General features: G+C 41.5%; 1 protein-coding gene across 1 annotated transcript; it reads left to right on the plus strand.

Annotated features, from left to right (window-relative positions):
- The first annotated feature begins 497 nt into the window (after window positions 1-497).
- Window positions 498-14,689, plus strand: ZMPSTE24 (zinc metallopeptidase STE24). Its single transcript, XM_088531174.1, has 10 exons — window positions 498-636; window positions 1,505-1,651; window positions 3,783-3,869; window positions 5,734-5,850; window positions 7,954-8,106; window positions 8,543-8,684; window positions 10,939-11,099; window positions 12,252-12,356; window positions 13,374-13,517; window positions 13,851-14,689. Exons 1-10 carry the CDS (start codon window positions 520-522, stop codon window positions 14,073-14,075), a joined length of 1,398 nt encoding a protein of 465 aa, XP_088387300.1. The 5' UTR covers window positions 498-519; the 3' UTR covers window positions 14,076-14,689.
- The last annotated feature ends 2,782 nt before the right edge of the window (window positions 14,690-17,471 follow it).

Raw genomic sequence — 17,471 nt, forward strand, 5'->3', positions numbered from 1 at the left:
CCATCACTATCGAGCCACTCTAGTACTTCCAGAGGGACATGGCAGTGTTGGTGCTCCACGAGCTGGACCAAGAGGCGTCGCGTCGATGTTCGCTGGCAACCCGAGCAGCAGCAGATGGATCAGCAGCAGATCCGTGTGAGCTCCCTTTGCTGCCGTTGCCTCCCAGCACTGCTGCCAGCCCTAAAGCGCTGCCCCCAGGCGCAGGGCTCCTCGGAGCCGCGAGGCCCTGTCGGGGCTCTCGGGAGCGCCGTGGCCGCGCGCTGCCCCTGTCTCCAAGCGCCGCTGCGGAGCGGCCCGCGGCAGCGCAGCCCTGTGCGAGCGGCGCGCGGAGCCCCGGCCCTGCGCCCGCCGCGGCCCGGCCCGGTCCGGCCCGGCCCTCCCCCGCCGCCGGGGCCGGGGCCGGGGGCGGCGGCGCCTCCCGCCTCCCTCCGGGCCGTGGCTCCTCCGGGCGCCAGGCGGCGCCGCAGCGCGCGGCGGAAGGAGGAAGCGGCGGCCGGGCCGGGCCGGGCCGGGCCGGTCATGGCGCTGCCCGGCGAGCTGTGGGCCGAGCTGCCGGCCGAGAAGCGCATCTTCTGCTCCGTGCTGCTCTTCTCCTGGGCCGTCTACCTGTGGGAGGCCTTCCTGGCGCACCGGCAGGTGGGCGCCGCCGGGGGCGGCCGCGGCTCCGCCTCACGTGGCGGCGGCGGCGGAGGAGCCGGGCCGGGCCGGGCCGGGGCACGTGCAGGGGCCGGGGGCGGCGGCTCCGGGCTCTGCCCCAGCCGGGGCCGTTGGCGCGGGCGGAGCGCGGGCCTGGGGCGTCGTGTCCCCCCTCGGGCGCGATGGGCGCCGGGGGCCGCGGGGAGAGGCCCCCTCTGTAGAAACGGGTCCCTGCGCCGTGCTCGGTACCGGTGAATGGGCATCAGCACGGGGGAAGGACGCTCCATCCCTGCAAAGGGAGGGATGAGCTTTGAGGTGACAGGGCAGGGCCTTTAGGAGAAGGAGAAGGACAGCGGTAGTGGATGGGATAATCTTAGACTTTTAAAAGGAGAACATGGTGAGAAGTTTTCCATCTGAAACTTATGTGGCTAAAATATGGATAAATTTTAACTGTGAAGCTTCATGGTTAACAAGGGAGAATCTGGTGTCTACTGTGGGACTCAGCTTAGTCATAATCGTGGCAGCATGCTGCGTCCTGTAGGATAAGCATAATAATTCATCTGATCTTTACATAATACTTCCAGAGGGACATGGCAGTGTTGGTGCTCCATGAGCTGGACCAAGAGGTCTCCTTGTATTAGAAAGAAATTAGTAAGCAACTTGTTTCCTGGTTGTACCGTAATCTTGTTTCAGTTTTATATTTGCAGTTTCACAGAAGAAGCCAAGAATTTAGGAACATTTTGTGGTGTATTACTTTTCTAACCTGCTGTGGTGACCCAGGCGTCCGTGTTATGTGTTACCTGCTCATCTCATTTCTCTCCTTAAAAATGTTGGGTGTAGACTTGAAGCTTCTTTTCCTGTTTTTCAGAGGCGCGTTTACAGAACAACGACACACGTACCATGGGAGTTAGGACAGATCATGGATTCCGAAACGTTTGAAAAATCCCGTCTGTATCAGCTGGACAAGAGTACTTTCAGCTTTTGGTCAGGACTGTACTCAGAGGTTGAGGGCACTGTAAGTATCTGAGCTGCCTTGGCGTTCATATTGTGTTTTTCATACAGTTCAGCTGTGAAATACTCAGGTTTGTGATTTTTAGGGATCCCATGCAGCCGCACTGCCAGCACTGCAGTACAACACATCAACCGTTGTAATTTGCTAGGCTTAGGTTTGAGTGTTTCTTGTCTGTCCTCATATTTGCCATATAAAAAGATTTTATTCAGACAGCATACTCGTGCCCAAATGAAAGATTTGGAGCGTTTACTTTCTGGATTTGTTGCTTTTCTGCTCTGTTCTCAGGCTGCATGAATACATTCACAATTGCCAGTCTTATTTTAAAATGTCACAAAGAAACAAGATAGATGAAAATGTGACTCTTACAGCCAGCCGAAGTAGAAAGTCAAGGTGTGTTATAACCACATGTAACCTCATGAGCTTCAACAAAGGTATCTGATGGTCCCTTCCAACCTCAACTCTGTAATATGTATGGAAGCATTTATAAGTTGTTTCTTAAGTAGGCTGGCATAATCTGCAAATTCTTCTTGATAAATATTTTGTTTTACTACATATACTAATGTGGGACTGTGTCTAGTACTCCAAAAATGAACAGTAAAATGGAAGTAAAGGGCAGAAGGTGCCTACTGAAATAAAGTATAATTTCTGAATGCTCTGTCAAGTAGCACTGTGCTACTTGACAATGTATATTGTATTTTTATGAATTATTAGCACACCTGACCTTTAATGGTTTTCCCTCCCAAAGAATTAAGCAGCGTTAGAATTAAGTGACCTTTTTTAGTATTTGAAGAGATGCAACTTCTTTCATTTTCAGGTGATATTTAACTAGACGTTAGAAAGGAAAACCTCTTAGAGCAGGAGAAGTCCCAAGAGATGTTTCTTGGATCTAAGAACAGTCACACTCCGTGGTAAAGTTTCTATATGTGAAAAACAGAGCCTTAACTTAGAACAAAGTGTTTATTGGGCTGTATACGAGTAGTTTTAAGGGAAACATTTTTCTGACTTACTGCTGAAATATATTCTTCATGAGTAGCACAACTGAGTGAAAAAAGAATCCTGAAATGCCTGGCATTGCAAAAAATATAATTACTGAGTTCAATATGTTATTATAGTGATATAGTTAAGACATTAACCTTTTTACAAAGGTTAATTAAAAAGATACTGAAATACTACTCTATAATAGTGTAAGTCATATAATTATATGAAAAAAGCATTACTTAGAAACCATAACCTACTTTAATTCTTGCATTTTTTGATCTAGTGGCTTTTGTGCAACCTAACTGGTATTCTGCATTTCATTTAATGAGTAGTTAAACATGTAATTAGGCATGTGTCAGGCTAGTTCATAGCTGGATCTGCCTCATGGTACTTACGGTTTGTTTTTTGGGTTGTTTGTTTGTTTGTTTGTTTGTTTTTTTCCCCTTTCTTTTCACCTCAGTCATTTTTGCACTTCAGTCACATAAGCGTTTTCAAAAAACTTTTACAATAGTATTGTCCATACCGTAAGACTGATGCATTAAATGATGCATTACTTGCTAAGAAAGTAAATGTGAAATATTTGAAAGCCAGGCTGCTTTATAAACATTATTTCTCCGTGCACTAATGTATAGTTAACACATGGGAGAACTTGTAGCTTCCTTAACATGGTTAAAGCTGCACTGATAGAGAAACTCTGGCCATATTCTGAATGTCCGTGTCTCACTAGCAAATATTTGGGAAGCTGTTCTAATGCAGTCAAGTTGCTGAATCTGGAATATCCCCAGTAAAGGTGGGATATTGCAAGTGTAGAGCAGATCAGTTTTGAGATCTTCCGAATAAAATGCCTTGTCAGAAGCAATATAGCAGCTGAATCTACAGTAAATAAGTTTGGAGATCTGCTCATGTTCTCCAAGGAAGCAGAGAGGAACGACAACAGCCCCGACCTGCTCTCTATCTCTGTAAAGGAAAAAGGAAATATTGCAAAACATTCCTGGTTTTCTTTGTTTACTGCTAAGGACTAGGAGAGGTGAGAGGGATGTGGCTAAAACGCCTGGTTATACAACCTTCCTAAATCACCCTTAGGAGGTACTTTCACATTGGATGAGCTGCCAGATCTGCTTCACGTTGTCTCTGTGGTGTATGTTTTCTCTTTAAGATGATTCTGCTCTGTGGAGGAATTCCTTTTCTCTGGAATCTCTCAGGTCAAATCTCTGGTCGTGCTGGGTTTGGGCCAGAATATGAGGTATGTGACCTTTCAGGAAGCAGACAGTTCCATTATTACTGAACTATACTGTTACAATTTTTATTTTTAAGCTTCTGTTTACTTAAAGTAGGCTTTATCAACAGGTACAATATGGTAAAAATAACAGATATTTTCCTGTGAGCTCAAAGATTGGGTGTCTGAGGATAGATATGGTCACTCATGAAATACCACCTTGTACTTTTGTCTCAAAGTTATTTGGCTAAAGTCAAATGAGTTGATGGGTGGGTGGGGGTTCTGTGTTTTTGTTTGTTCTTAAAACTTATAAATTCTAGATGTGATCTTCCTAGGTAGAAAAACAGTAAGAAAATTGAGGCTATTGCTATATTGTCTTTGCTGTGGATGAATTCAGCTACTTTTACAGTGGTGCAAATCTTCACAAACCTTAAAAAATACTTTAACTATGTATTTTAGATGTGTAAGGAAACCATATCCCTCTAGATGATGCTACCCACTTTTGGTGCTAATTCTTCTACCTTTAAAAAAGGCAGAACTCAGGTGAATTCTTCTGCCTTAAAAAAATAAATAAGTTGGAACATAACAGTAGGCAAACTGGGCCAGACACTGAGATTTACCTAATGTTGTGCAGAGATATTGACCGCTCCTGCCAGCGCTTTCCAAAAAGAATGAGAGAATTGGCCCTGTGAAGTTGGAGTCTGCACAGTTATTTTCAGTGACTGGATATTTTTCCCCCCAGTTTTATACAAAGCTTCCTTTCACAGTCAATATCCTGAGGAAATGAAATCTCTATTCCTGATGCAAAAGAAGGAAAAATGAGGAAACAATTCTGTTCCTGAAGCACTCTTATTTCCATGAAGATTTAATGGCTCGAGAAAATCTAAACCTTAATAAATGAAAAGTTCACTTTGAAATTTTCTCTCTTTGCTGCAGATATTTGTCTTCTCACAAGAAAATGAGCTTGCCCTCCTCTGTGTAGCTTCATATTGATAGATGCATGGCTATCAGGACAAAATTCTTCAAATAGTTGAAGTTCTTATTTGACTATTGGCAATTCATGTACAAACTTAGCCCTTGAGCCTGTGGGGCTTCATGAAATATCCTGCTGCCCACTTCTGGGTACGGAAGATACGTGAATCTCTAGGCTGATTAATAAAGACTGAGTATAGCAGCATCAGGCACAGGCTACTCTTCTAGGTTTTATTCTATTCAACAAGCTTATTTTCAAGAAGAGCAGTATAGAATTTAATTGAACTGAAAGAGTTCTTCGTGAAGGAGAATTTGACCTTGTTTTGTTATCATAAATTTCTATTTCTGCACTCCTGCAAAAAGTGTGGATATGCGGCTTGTTGGATTTAAAGCTATTGTTTTTTGGACAGTCAAACCTCTAATTTATGTGAAAATCATGGGTACATTAATGACCTGTCTCTTTTTATTTAGAGACTTATTTAAGTAGTCTGATCTCTAGTTACACCATAAGAAACATAAAACTAGATGATCTTTATTTTGTCTTCTAACGATAAGAAATATTGAACAAGACAATACAGGTGAACATATTCTCTATATGGTTAATGTATGCTGAGGACAGAAATTTTTACAGTTTGGTTTGATGATTTCAAAGGTTTCGAGCAATAACTCCTTTATGAAGATGGCACGCTGTGGCTGAACTTAAAATATATTAAGAAAGTCTCCAAATGATGGAGGTTTTATAAACATAGGTAGGTCGGTTCAGTAAACAATAATCATTACAAGTGTATTGTTATTTTGGTGAATTTACTTAGCTTTAGCTTCTAACTAGCTTCAACAAAACCAGTGATATAAAGTGAATTTTGACAACAGGAATATGAACACCGGAGTAGATCAATAAGATTTTCCTTTCTGTGTTTAGATTGTTCAGTCACTGGTATTCCTGCTTCTTGCAACGCTCTTCAGTGCACTGACTGGTCTCCCTTGGAGTCTATATAACACATTTGTCATAGAAGAGAAGCATGGCTTCAATCAACAGGTATAGTGGATAATACATGTACTGACCTAACATCTTCAGTATTTTGGCAGATGGACTGGTGTGTCCCTAGTTCTACGAGAAATCATTATTTTTAGGAATGTTTTAATTCAGCCTACATAAAAATAAGAGCAATGATATTCTAAAAACTTGGATTTTGATGCCGTTTTTTTTCTTTTTTTCCCTCTGTTGCACACAAGGACCAGTAGATCAGGCTGCCATTGCTGCTTGTTTTCTCTTCCATCTGACAAACTTGTAGTGTCTTGATGCCCTTGAGCAGCTCTTCTGCGATTGTTGCAAAAATCCTGTAACTCATCAGAATGTCCCTGAGCTCGTGTCTCTAAGCAGCTTCTTTAACAACAAGGATGTGTGTCCTCACAGTGGAACGGAGGACACTTCATACCTTAGCTGTTCAGCGCAGGGCTACAAGGATGATCAGGGGCCTGGAACATCTGCCCTATGAGGAGAGGCTGAGTGAGCTGGGCCTGTTCAGCCTGGAGAAGAGAAGGCTGAGAGGGGATCTAATCAGTGTATATAAATACCTCAAGGGAGGGAGTGCAGAGGACGGGGATGGTCTCTTTTCAGTGGTGGCCACTGATAGGACTAGAGGAAATGGCCGGAAACTGAAACATCAAAAATTCCATAGGAACTTAAGGAAAAATTTCTTAACAGTGAGGGTGACAGAGCACTGGAACAGGCTGCCCAGAGAGGTTGTGGAGTCTCCTTCTCTGGAGATCTTCAAAACCCGCTTGGATGCAGTCCTGTGCCCCGTGCTTTAGGTGTCCCTGCGTATGCAGGGGGGTTGGACTAGATGATCTCTAGAGGTCCCTTCCAACCCTAAGCATTCTATGATTCTATGATTCTATGATTCTATGATTTTGGGATGGGCTCTTCTTTTTGCTTTATATACATCTTCAGATAAACCAGGATATATGTTCATGCAGAGATATACAATACAGTGACAGCTAAATTACTGCTTGGCAGGGATGCTTATGAATTCTAGACTTTGAATAGATGGAACAAAACTGAGAAATGATTTTCTTCCTCATTTTGTTTCACTCATTGAGCTGAATTCTGGAATCAGCCTTCACTAAACTAGAATATTGATCTCTTCATATGCACTTCCTTTAGATACTCTCTTTATTTTGTAACATCTGGCCTGACTTTCTTAATTTCTCCCACCTACTTAGTTCAATTTGTTTATTACCAGTATCAGTTTTCCTTGAGAGCAGATTTTCCTCTTGGAGGAGGAACCAGCTGCTCAGTCTACAGCTGTCTGCTGCAATGCTAAATACCAGTGTGTTCTCCTTTGAACTCTCACTCCTAGCCCTTCAGTTTTAGAAACTTACTGTATTTTTACTTTATCTTTTAGCATATCCATCTGCATAGCCTGCCAGTCCTATTTAGATTCTAGTAAGACTTAGGTTATGTTGTCATTTAACGTTTCCCTTATGGCTGGAGAGAACTTGACTCGAATGTCCATGAACACTTTAAGGTGCAGGGTGAGCTCAGAGTTGTGATCAAGCCCTACCTCTAGGCAGACAAACCAGAACATCAACTGCTGAACTAGCAGCTTGGGCTTCTTTAAAACTCCATTGAGTGCCTGCAGAGGCAGTGCTTTACTGAGGAAGGAAGAGCCTGGGGATATGCTCTCAATATTGTCTTCATGGAGCTGTTCCCAAAACCTGGCTACCTGCTTGGCTGCTGTCAATGCAAGCACTGTTTCTTATCAAATGAGAAAAGGAAGACTTGGCACTGAAGCCCATGTGTGTTATTAAAGGCTTAATTGATTTATATCCTTCAGTCCAGAAAGAATGATTTGTCAAACGCTATGTAGGGGTTTGGGTCATTTTTTAGTAATGAAAAGAGTGCATTTATATGGGCTAGGAATCCCATGGGTGGTAAAGAATAACAGCAGTCAGGAAGCAAAAAGGCTCTTCCATCCTTTTTTGTAACCAACTCTTCTGTAGCACATATCAGCATTGCCGCTTTGTTTTTTGGTTTGACTGATTTTGCTTGTGTGCATCAGGTGAAGGGATCAATTATTAACCGTTGTGATGCATTAATATTTACAGTGTAAATATCACTAGTATCCTTTCCTTGCAGACGCTGGGATTTTTTTTTAAGGATGCCATCAAGAAGTTTGTTGTGACTCAGTGCATTCTGTTACCAGTGACATCTCTCCTGCTTTACATTATTAAAATAGGAGGAGATTACTTCTTCATCTATGCCTGGCTCTTCACATTAGTTGTTTCCTTGGTGAGTAAGAAAATACATTTGAGTTGCTGCTAAATGGTAACTTACTTGCAGGTTAATATATGCTAAGCTTTAAAAGAGAAAAATAAAAATGGAAAGAAAATCAGTGAAAAATCTAAATCTCCTTGGAATTTCAGAGTCTTCAGTCTTCTAAGTTTATTTTATGTTTCAATGTACTTGTTCAGGAATAACAACTCGTATTAACTGTCCACATTAATGGTATCTTAAATCTATTTAATACTGAAATGTCTTTATCAGTTAAAAATGAGCATTAAAAAAGCTTTCAAATAGATACTGGAAATAAAATGATATATGGTGACAGATTTTCCCTTTTTTGTAAATATAGAAAGCATTCCTGTCTTCTTTTTGTACTTGTCTGTGTTCCAGTACTGAACACATATTTTTATGCCTTGTTTTCAATATCTGTATGTGTTTGCAGGTGCTTGTTACAATCTATGCAGATTACATTGCCCCGTTGTTTGATAAATTTATTCCGCTTCCTGAAGGAGAGCTCAAGCAAGAAATTGAAGTAATGGCAAAGAGCATTGACTTCCCATTGACTAAGGTGTACGTGGTTGAAGGTGAGGTTTTTGAAGAAAAAGACCTCAAATTTTGAGTTCTTGAATTTTTATTTAGCTTTGATTATGGATGGTGCAGCAGAGGAGTTGCTTACGTCTTACATTCTCCAGCTGTTGTAATACTTGCAAGTTTTGGGTGTGTTGTTTTTGTTGCTGTGGTCTTTGCGTTGGGGTCAGAACGGTGAAGTAGGACGTAGAACCTTAACTCAGCATTTTATCGGAAATATTTTTTGCTCTGTTGAGCAGAAATACGTAGCACATTCAGAAATGGGAGCAGCTGTCCTAGATTCCAATTTTAGACCTTTAAACTAGAAAGTAATTTAACCTTTTCGAGTCTTTATTCAGCATTAATTGCCTCAAACTCTTTGACGAAGCTGTTAGAACGTTATGAATGATAAAATGGCCTGTTCCTTCTTAGTGTTCTTGTGGACTCTTTCTCATGGTGTGCCTCAATGGACCCAGCCCCTCTGCTTGGGATCACAGGTGTTTTACTACGTAGTAGTGCAGCTTTGGTCTTCTTGTGCTTTGCTTAATGTGGAATAGGAAAGCTTCACTTCACTTTCTCTCCAACTCTGTGTCCTTGGAGCACTCTACTTTTTGACATTTCCACTGCTTTCATTTTGTTTCCTTCTGTACCTGATTTCAGGGCCTTTTTTTGTTTTGTTTTGTTTGTTTGTGCCACTCAAGAGGCAGAGGTGTTCTTATTGCCTTGGTTAGAGCAGTATGAGATGGGGGGAAAAAAGAGCTAAAATGTAACGTTAACAGCAATGAAGACTTCAACATGGATCCTTCTGGTTTCGCTACTCTGGACTAGTGAAATGCAGCCAGTGCTCTGCCTCAGTGCAGCCAAAATCTTACAATGCTGACCTAACAAACTCTTCTTTCCTAGCAAAGTTGAAAATTTTCAAAACTTGAGAGTTATTATAGAGTCTTGTTGAGATTTTATGTAAGAATTGCTAGCTGTCTCCTGGTATGCACTTCTCTCATGAAGTACTGTAAGGCTTGTGCTCTGCACTTCTGTCACTTACCACTGCGTTGGCATCTTCCTCATCGCTTCATCATCGTTATAAGTGTCAGTGGTTTGCAGTGAAGAGAGGCTTCCAAACCCCCATTTTTTCCTGGCATCTTTAAGCCATCCTCTGCTGGCATGGAGGTTTGATGTGGGAGCACCTCTTTACTAGTGTTTTTCTGCACTCTTTCCTGGTTCTTTCCATTTGAGAAATAACTTCTTAGCAATATGGACAAAAAAGTCCTTTAATCTCATGATTTATTCTTGACAAGCGGGGTTACAAAGGTTCCTTTCTGGAAGCAAATCGTTATCAGAGGAGGAAGATTTCTATGACAGGAGAATGGGGATTTCACTGTGCTGTAGCTGTGATCAGTTTTTCTCACTGAGAAGTGACTGGAAACTGAAGCTTCCCACACTGACCACGCTCTTTCTCCATCAATCTGTCTTGGTGTGGTGCCAAAGTTACCATGACTGTATCACAGGGCAGAAAATACCCCCTGCATGCTGCCCTAAGCAGTCGGTGCAGCTCATAACATCTGCTTCAACTTGGAGACCTTCTCCTCCATCTCTTCTCTCATAGTCTCCAGACTTGGTGCTGCAGTAGTTCCTGCCATCTAGGCAGCTTTTTTGATCCATGGAAAATGGATAGTTTCAGCTGGCCCAAAAAAAAAAAACTGTCTAGATGAAAGCAGCTATTAAAATTTGCCTACTTGCCCTAGCTCTTTTCATCTGTTATGAACTTCAATACAACATTTTTAAGCGTCTGCATGAGATCTGTACTTCATCTTCTCTCTCATCAGTGTCTGATCATAACACCTTCAGAAATTCAAATAATCTTTGTTGATACGTTCAGAGAGTTGTAAAATGCACCCATCACTTTCTTTGCAAGGAGGGCAGCAAATTTCTTTGCAGATTGCTCTTTCCCCTCTGAACCTGAAATTGCAACAGTGTTTTTTGGATAGTACACCTTTCTGTGGCTGTCCTTGTGTGTTCTTGTGAGTTGAACTGAACACCTGGCATTGCATTTGCAAATGAAAAATCTCTAATCGGAGGTAGTAAATGAGATGATCTTTACTTAAGTCATTTTAAAATATCCTGCAGCCTGCAAGCAGGGAGTTGGCCTACCGTTCATATGGGGTCTTTGAGAATTCCTTTGGAAGAATATGTTCCCAGTAAGACTGCATAGATGGGCTTCAGTGCACAGGATTATTCTGACTGTGGTCTCTGATGTACATCTTCCCCCATCAGGTTCTAAGCGTTCTTCTCATAGCAATGCTTATTTCTATGGATTCTTCAAGAATAAGCGGATAGTGCTGTTTGATACCCTCTTAGAAGATTATTCTGCTTTGAACAAAGAGCCATCAGAAGGAGCTGATGGTGAGAATGAAGAGACAAAGTCTAAAACCAAAGTGAGTTCATATTTGTTCTCCACTGTATTTTTTACATTAACTTCTTAGGTTTTTTTTCTTGTGTTTTCTGTGTGTATTGTAAAGGTCCAAAGAATCTCTGAATTGGTGATAGATGAAATTTCTGAAGCTGTGAGTGAATTGCTGCAAATAGAACTAAGGAGACTGTAGAAATCCACTTAAGGGGTTTTAGGAAAACATTGATTTCTTCAGTTGATATCTTATCCAAATAAGAATGGATAAAATTGGTGGAATACGTTCTGAAGTACCTGAAGGATTAATTATGAGAAGAATAAATTGCCTCATGCAGCCTAGTTAGGCCAGTGTATAAATTGTTGTTTGCTCAGGATGAGCATGTTGGTGGTAAAATTCTCTTCATCCATGGCTTGTGGCATGGCCTGCTGCAGAAGTGAGTGATAGGAGGAGGGTATTTTGAGCTCACCCACACTAAAAAATCCAGAAAGCTTCTCTGCAGTAATAATGAAAAGCATTTCCTCCATTCCAGTGGGTACTTCAGCTTCCTCCTCAATACACAGGCCCACATAGTTCTGACTTGCTAATGACTTTTGTACCTTTGAAGATACAGAAGTCCATCATCTCCTTGCTGCAGGCATGGGGGTTATTGCTACGGTCATTCTGTTTCTACTGAAGTAAACTTGTACTGCAGTGCCTTGCAAGGCCAGGCTCCGTATTGAACATTGAAGGAAGGGAGAGGACAGGACTCGATTAGTCATCAAAAGTCTTTGGCTGGGAATGTCCCCTTACATTGTAACAGCTTTGCTTGGGTAAAGAAAGAAAAAGATGAGATTAATGAATGGCAGGAGAGAGTTTGGAAGGCAAATCTTAATGCATTGTTCCAGGTCTGAACAGGCTTGTCTGCCTAGATAGAAATAAAGGATCACCACTCATGATAGAAAATCATTGAACAAAGTTTATTTTAAGTAACTTCTTGAGTCTACCTCAATTTATAATAGACGAACCCATCCAAAAGGCTCAATGTGAAATTGTGTTTATGCTGCTGGTACAAGGGAAGAGCCAATTCCTGATCTTGAGGCATTTAATGACTTAAGTGACATAAGGAAAACAAAAAGTAAGAAATTGGATCAGTTGTGTTCAGTCATATCTGATATTAGTTTAATTTTGTTATTCCCTCAGAATAAGAAACAAGGATGTAAAAATGAAGAAGTTCTAGCTGTACTTGGCCATGAATTGGGTCATTGGAAACTAGGTCACACTATCAAAAACATTATAATCAGCCAGGTAAGTTGTGATGAACTAGTGTTTTTCCTAGAGCATTCTGTAATTACTGTCCTTTCCAAAAAACCCACTTCCAGTTTTGCCCGTGTACCTCTTGTTGATTGTGCTGTCAGTCTTGTGTAGTTACATATTGGAATACAGCAAGGAGAGTAAATATGCTGCCACTTGCCTGCTGTGCAAGGAGTGCAAAGGAACACTGTGAAGGGCTGCAGCAGAGCATGGGACACTCACATGTGTCCTCCATGTGTACAGCAAATGCTGCGTGCAGTTCTGGTTCCACATCTAAGAAAGACCTGATGGAGTCAGAGAAGGTTAGAAAATAAAAATAGGGCAGGTAAAACTATCAGGGGCATGGAGGAACTTTTACAAAGAGAACTTTCAAAAATATCCCCAGTCATATCTGCTTTCTGCTTTTTTGTGTTGGCTCTTTTCTGTCATAGCTCTCCCTCTCTCCTGTTTTCTGTCTCTTACTCTGCAAAGACCAAACAGACACCTGAATAGATTGAGAAGATGCTTTCATCTTCTCCAGAAACTTGATGTGATCCTGCCTCTTGCATCTGAAAATCCAGCTAAGGGAAGCACTTGTACATGGTGTTGCATGGTTTAGATAGAAGGGTAGATTGCTTACAGAAACAGAAGTACAGCACAGCAAACAGTGCATAATGCTTCAGAGAAAGACTTCTGACGCATCTGGTTTGCTTTTAAGCTTTTTAGAACATATTTACTTCCAAGGAGATAGATTCCCCCCTCTATTCCTTCCTCACCTTTCATCTCTTCTTGCCATTTCATCTCCCTTCCCTACATAAACATTTCTTCTCCTCACTGAAAATGAAAACTATTGCGTGCATATACAGAAGGAAGGTTAAAAGTGGCTGCTTATTCCTTTCTCTAAATTAATTTTAGCAATCTCTCTTTTTCAGTGGCCTTTCTGTGCCAATCTGTAATTTGAACATTTAGGCTATAATATTAGATTTATGTGAAAAGTTCATGTTGACCAGGAATATTGTTTCCTTTCTCTAGATGAATTCCTTCCTCTGCTTCTTCCTGTTTGCCGTATTGATTGGACGGAAAGAGCTCTTTGCTGCGTTTGGTTTCTATGAGACCCAGCCCACCCTGATAGGCTTGATGATTATTTTCCAGTTCATTTTTTCACCTTACAATGAGGTAAACTATAACATGTGCAACTGGTCTTTCAGCTTTAGATGTCGAAATAACACCCTAATCATAATGATTTTATGGCTATGTTATTACTTTGGAGAAGAGTTTGAAATTTCTAGGGACTGTACCTGGTACATCCTAATGTAATAATTAGGGTTTTAGTGTTCAACCTCAGGTAAGATGCTCAGTTTCAGGTTTGACCTGGATAAATATTACTGAAAGCATTCTAAAGGCACGGGATGGGGGAAGGAAGACATTATAATGCTTATTTAGTGATGCTATAAGGAACTCACGGGTGGCTGAATATTTAAATAATTTTGAATATCTTTCTCTCCCCAGGTTCTCTCGTTTTGCTTGACTGTGCTAAGCCGGCGATTTGAGTTTCAAGCAGATGCATTTGCCAAGGAACTTGGGAAGGCTAAAGACCTATATTCTGCTTTGATCAAACTAAACAAAGATAATTTAGGATTCCCCGTTTCTGACTGGATCTTTTCAATGTGGCATTACTCCCATCCACCCCTTTTAGAGAGACTTCAGGCCTTGAAAGATACAAAGCAAGAGTGACAGGAACCATTGTTGGTTCAGAGACAGTGCTTCCATCTCAGAAGCAAAGTTCAGAGCTGCTTTTAAGATTGCTTTTTAAAAGGATAATTCCAATTAAGTGAAGTGCTACCAGTACCACACCCTGGTCTGAGAATCCTGAAATAAGTATTAAATTAAAAGACATTATTTTCTTTTAACAAAAAAACAAAACCATGGGACTTAATTAAGAGAAAGTACTGTATAAAGATTTGTTTTTCATTTAGCTTTTATCTTCATATTGTAGTATAGCCTTTGAGGGAAGAAAAAAAATAGAGACTCCCCAGCCCTTATTTTTTCAGTTTGCATATGCCTTGGACATTGCTTTTGATTTTCTTCCTGTTCTCAGCATTCTGCAAGTGAGCTGAACCTTCTTTTCCCAATCTCAAACCTCATTCATAGTGAAGAGGATTTGAGTGACTTGGCTTCTCATGTGACATCTGTAGTAGCCGTTCACAGTTTGTGTTTAAAAGAAAAAAAAATGAATGCAAGTACTCACCTTTCTCCTGGATTCAGATTCATGTCTGTCGTAACTGAAAATTCTGCTTAATAAAACCACTTTCTCTGAAATGTGGGAATAAAGTTGAATTTCAACTTTATTTCATGAGGAAAATTCCTTGAAAATGAGCATCAGTCTGCATTCAGCAGCATTAGAATGGGATGGGGCTGCTGCTTTGTGCCCCTCGAGGACTGAAATGAGGTTATGGAGCACCAAGTCAGGGCCCACGTGTTAGAGAAAGCTGCTGATCGTCTTTTGCCTATGAGCACAGTTAACAGGTTTTCCACACCTCGATTCCTCTATTTCTTTCTTCTTTTGAACAAATTCTTTGTATATGTAGAAGTAAGCAGTGGCTCAGATTGTATCAGAGCAGATTATCCATGCGAGGGGCACAGGAAGGTGTGGAAACACTGCGCTGGGCTTCGAGTGACTTCACACAGAGCCGCCTGAGGAGCAGTGGGGGAACACCTAGGAGCTGTTCCTCACCACTGTTCTGATTTAAACCACCTGAGATAGTTTGTTCATATCTGATAGAGGTTAGGGAAGGACAAATTGAGCAGGTTCTGTGTCCATTTTCTCAGACCTTTCTAATAAAAGGTGAGATTAAATTTGCTTCTACTGTCATGAAGATAGAAGTTAAATATTTGTGTGTGCCGTACACACATATGTGTTGGAGAAGACTGAATGCAAATACTTCATATAAAAAGACGTATCTGTGGTAAATTTTAAAAGTTCTCATTGCCTCTATGCAAAAAGATAACAGAATCAAAGCAAATTCTGATTTTCAGAGACTTTGTTAACTAAAATTTGCTTTTATGACTACCTGAAATGGGGAAAAATGCCTTACCAGGTAACAGACATGACGATATCTTGGGTGCAACAAGATGTTGCTAGAAACCCTTTGTATGCCTTACTTTGTGTTAAACTCTTAACAAATGTGAAGCTAAGTTACAGCCAGGAGACAAGTTTACACATATGGGAAGCCTATATTTGTTATCTTAATTGAATTTAATAAATGACCCTTACAAATAAAAGGATCAACTTGGACCTGTTAATTCAGAAGAGTAAAGAAATGTGTCGAGTTGCAGAGGTGTTGGTTCAACTGAGCATATGGAAAGCATGTTGAAAGCGCTCTGAGAAAAGTATTTGTCTCAACCATTAATTAAAACTTAATTTAAAAATGAATTTTGTGGTTACTTCTGAAATTTGGCGAAACAGAGAGGAAAACAGGATAGTGGAGGAAATGTTACTTAGCACTTCAGATTTGAAATACTTGGGTGAAGATAATGTAAGGTAACTTGCTTAACTTACAGCTTAGCTGTTGCTCCATTCTCTCTGTAGTTTCTCCCTGAGCAGTTTGTCTCCTCAGGTCTTCCATTTGAATTGGTCATCGGACTCTTCCGAAGTGACCATGGGCTTAGGGATAGTTCCATTCTGCTTAAGTCAACTCTAGGCACTGACATCGTGTTGTTAGTTTATCCTCTGACTTTTTGCCTTCCTTTCTCACTTAATATTGAGTAGACATCTGGGACACATCAGCTACCTGTTGCAGACCTCCTACAGCCTCTTGTCATATGTTTCACACACTCTTCAACAGCCAAAATCCCAGCTCAGCCTGATCCTGGGCAGCTGCTGCCTTTCCAGGTATCTAAATCTTCCTGTTGTGTCTGCACAGCCACATGAGCAGCAGTCCAAACAGCTTGATGAGGTTCGACTACCAGAATAAAATAGCACCTACACAACCACATCCCTTGGATTAATGACTAGTTCCAAGACAGGAACATGAGAAAGTGAGGTTTTGTTTAGTGTGATTTGTAAGCTAGATGACAGAGTAGGATTTAGGGCAACTTCCACTAGGATAGGGACAAAGCCAAAGGACTGGTGCCTTTGTGCTCCAATTTGTTAGAAAAAGATAAGGTTGAGGCAGTTTAAAGAAAAGTCTAGTTTAGACCGATTGTGTGCTTAGCCATAGGCAGGTTCTACCTTGTATTTCACCTGTTGAGGCTTCAGACTATGGATAACAGCATGAAGAGCTGGTGGGCACTGATCTGCAGTGCCTTCCCCAAACTGCTTACCCTTCTTGTCTCAAACTTTTGCTGATGTTATAGGTGGAAGCGTGAGAGGAAAAGATATAAAAAGGTCCAGGCCAGCCTTGAAAGAGAAGAGGGACTAAACTTGGCATGTGTCCCTTTACCACAGTCTTGATGCATTGAAGGTGACTCCATGAATGATGCTGTGCCCAGGCTTATGCTCACTACTACAGGTGTCTCCACAGGGCTTCCCACATTCCTGGCTGCCAGAGGTCCTGCCACTTTGTACTTGAATTCAATGTGTAGGCAGGGAACCTGTGTGGAGAAGGTGCAATCAAAAATAAATCCGTGGGCTGGTATGAAAATTAACATCATTTCAGCTTGGTGAAGATATCTGCCAGTGGTGCTCAGGGAAGCTTGTGGGATGTGGACCTAATAATGAGCTCTGTAAGGCCAGGGGAGTAACTGGGTCTCCTCACAGAATCTGCTTAAGATAAGCAAAATAACTGGGAATCCAAAGCAACGTTATGTCTGGAGGTACCGGTGAGAGCTGTGGTGCACTGATACTGCTAGCAGCACAACCAGCACAGCTTGTGCATCATCACAGTCCAAGTGGTTTCCGTATTTGGATATTTTGCCAAGATCACAGAATTATATGGAATTTGTTTAATAGAAGCTTTGGGGGGGGTCACATAGTCCAGCATCCTGCTCTACTCCAACACCAATTTTAAATGAAGTTGGTCGGGACAGTGGAAAATCTACAAGGATGGAGATTCCAGAGCCTCTTCGGATGGCTTTTTCCAGTGCTGGACCACTCTTCATGTTGAAGATCTCCTTCCTTACATTTAGTTC

This window comes from Tinamus guttatus, unplaced genomic scaffold (assembly GCF_059628265.1).
Source record: "Tinamus guttatus ecotype Peru unplaced genomic scaffold, ASM5962826v1 Tinamus_guttatus_pri_ptg000397l, whole genome shotgun sequence".
Classification (NCBI taxonomy): Eukaryota; Metazoa; Chordata; class Aves; order Tinamiformes; family Tinamidae; genus Tinamus; species Tinamus guttatus.

Excerpts from the sequence above, each read along its gene's own strand:
- ZMPSTE24 (XM_088531174.1), top strand. The coding sequence starts at position 520 with ATGGCGCTGCCCGGCGAGCTGTGGGCCGAGCTGCCGGCCGAGAAGCGC. Across the intron at positions 3,870-5,733 it reads GGTTTGGGCCAGAATATGAG|ATTGTTCAGTCACTGGTATT; the intron begins GTATGTGACCTT and ends TTCTGTGTTTAG. Across the intron at positions 5,851-7,953 it reads AGCATGGCTTCAATCAACAG|ACGCTGGGATTTTTTTTTAA; the intron begins GTATAGTGGATA and ends CTTTCCTTGCAG.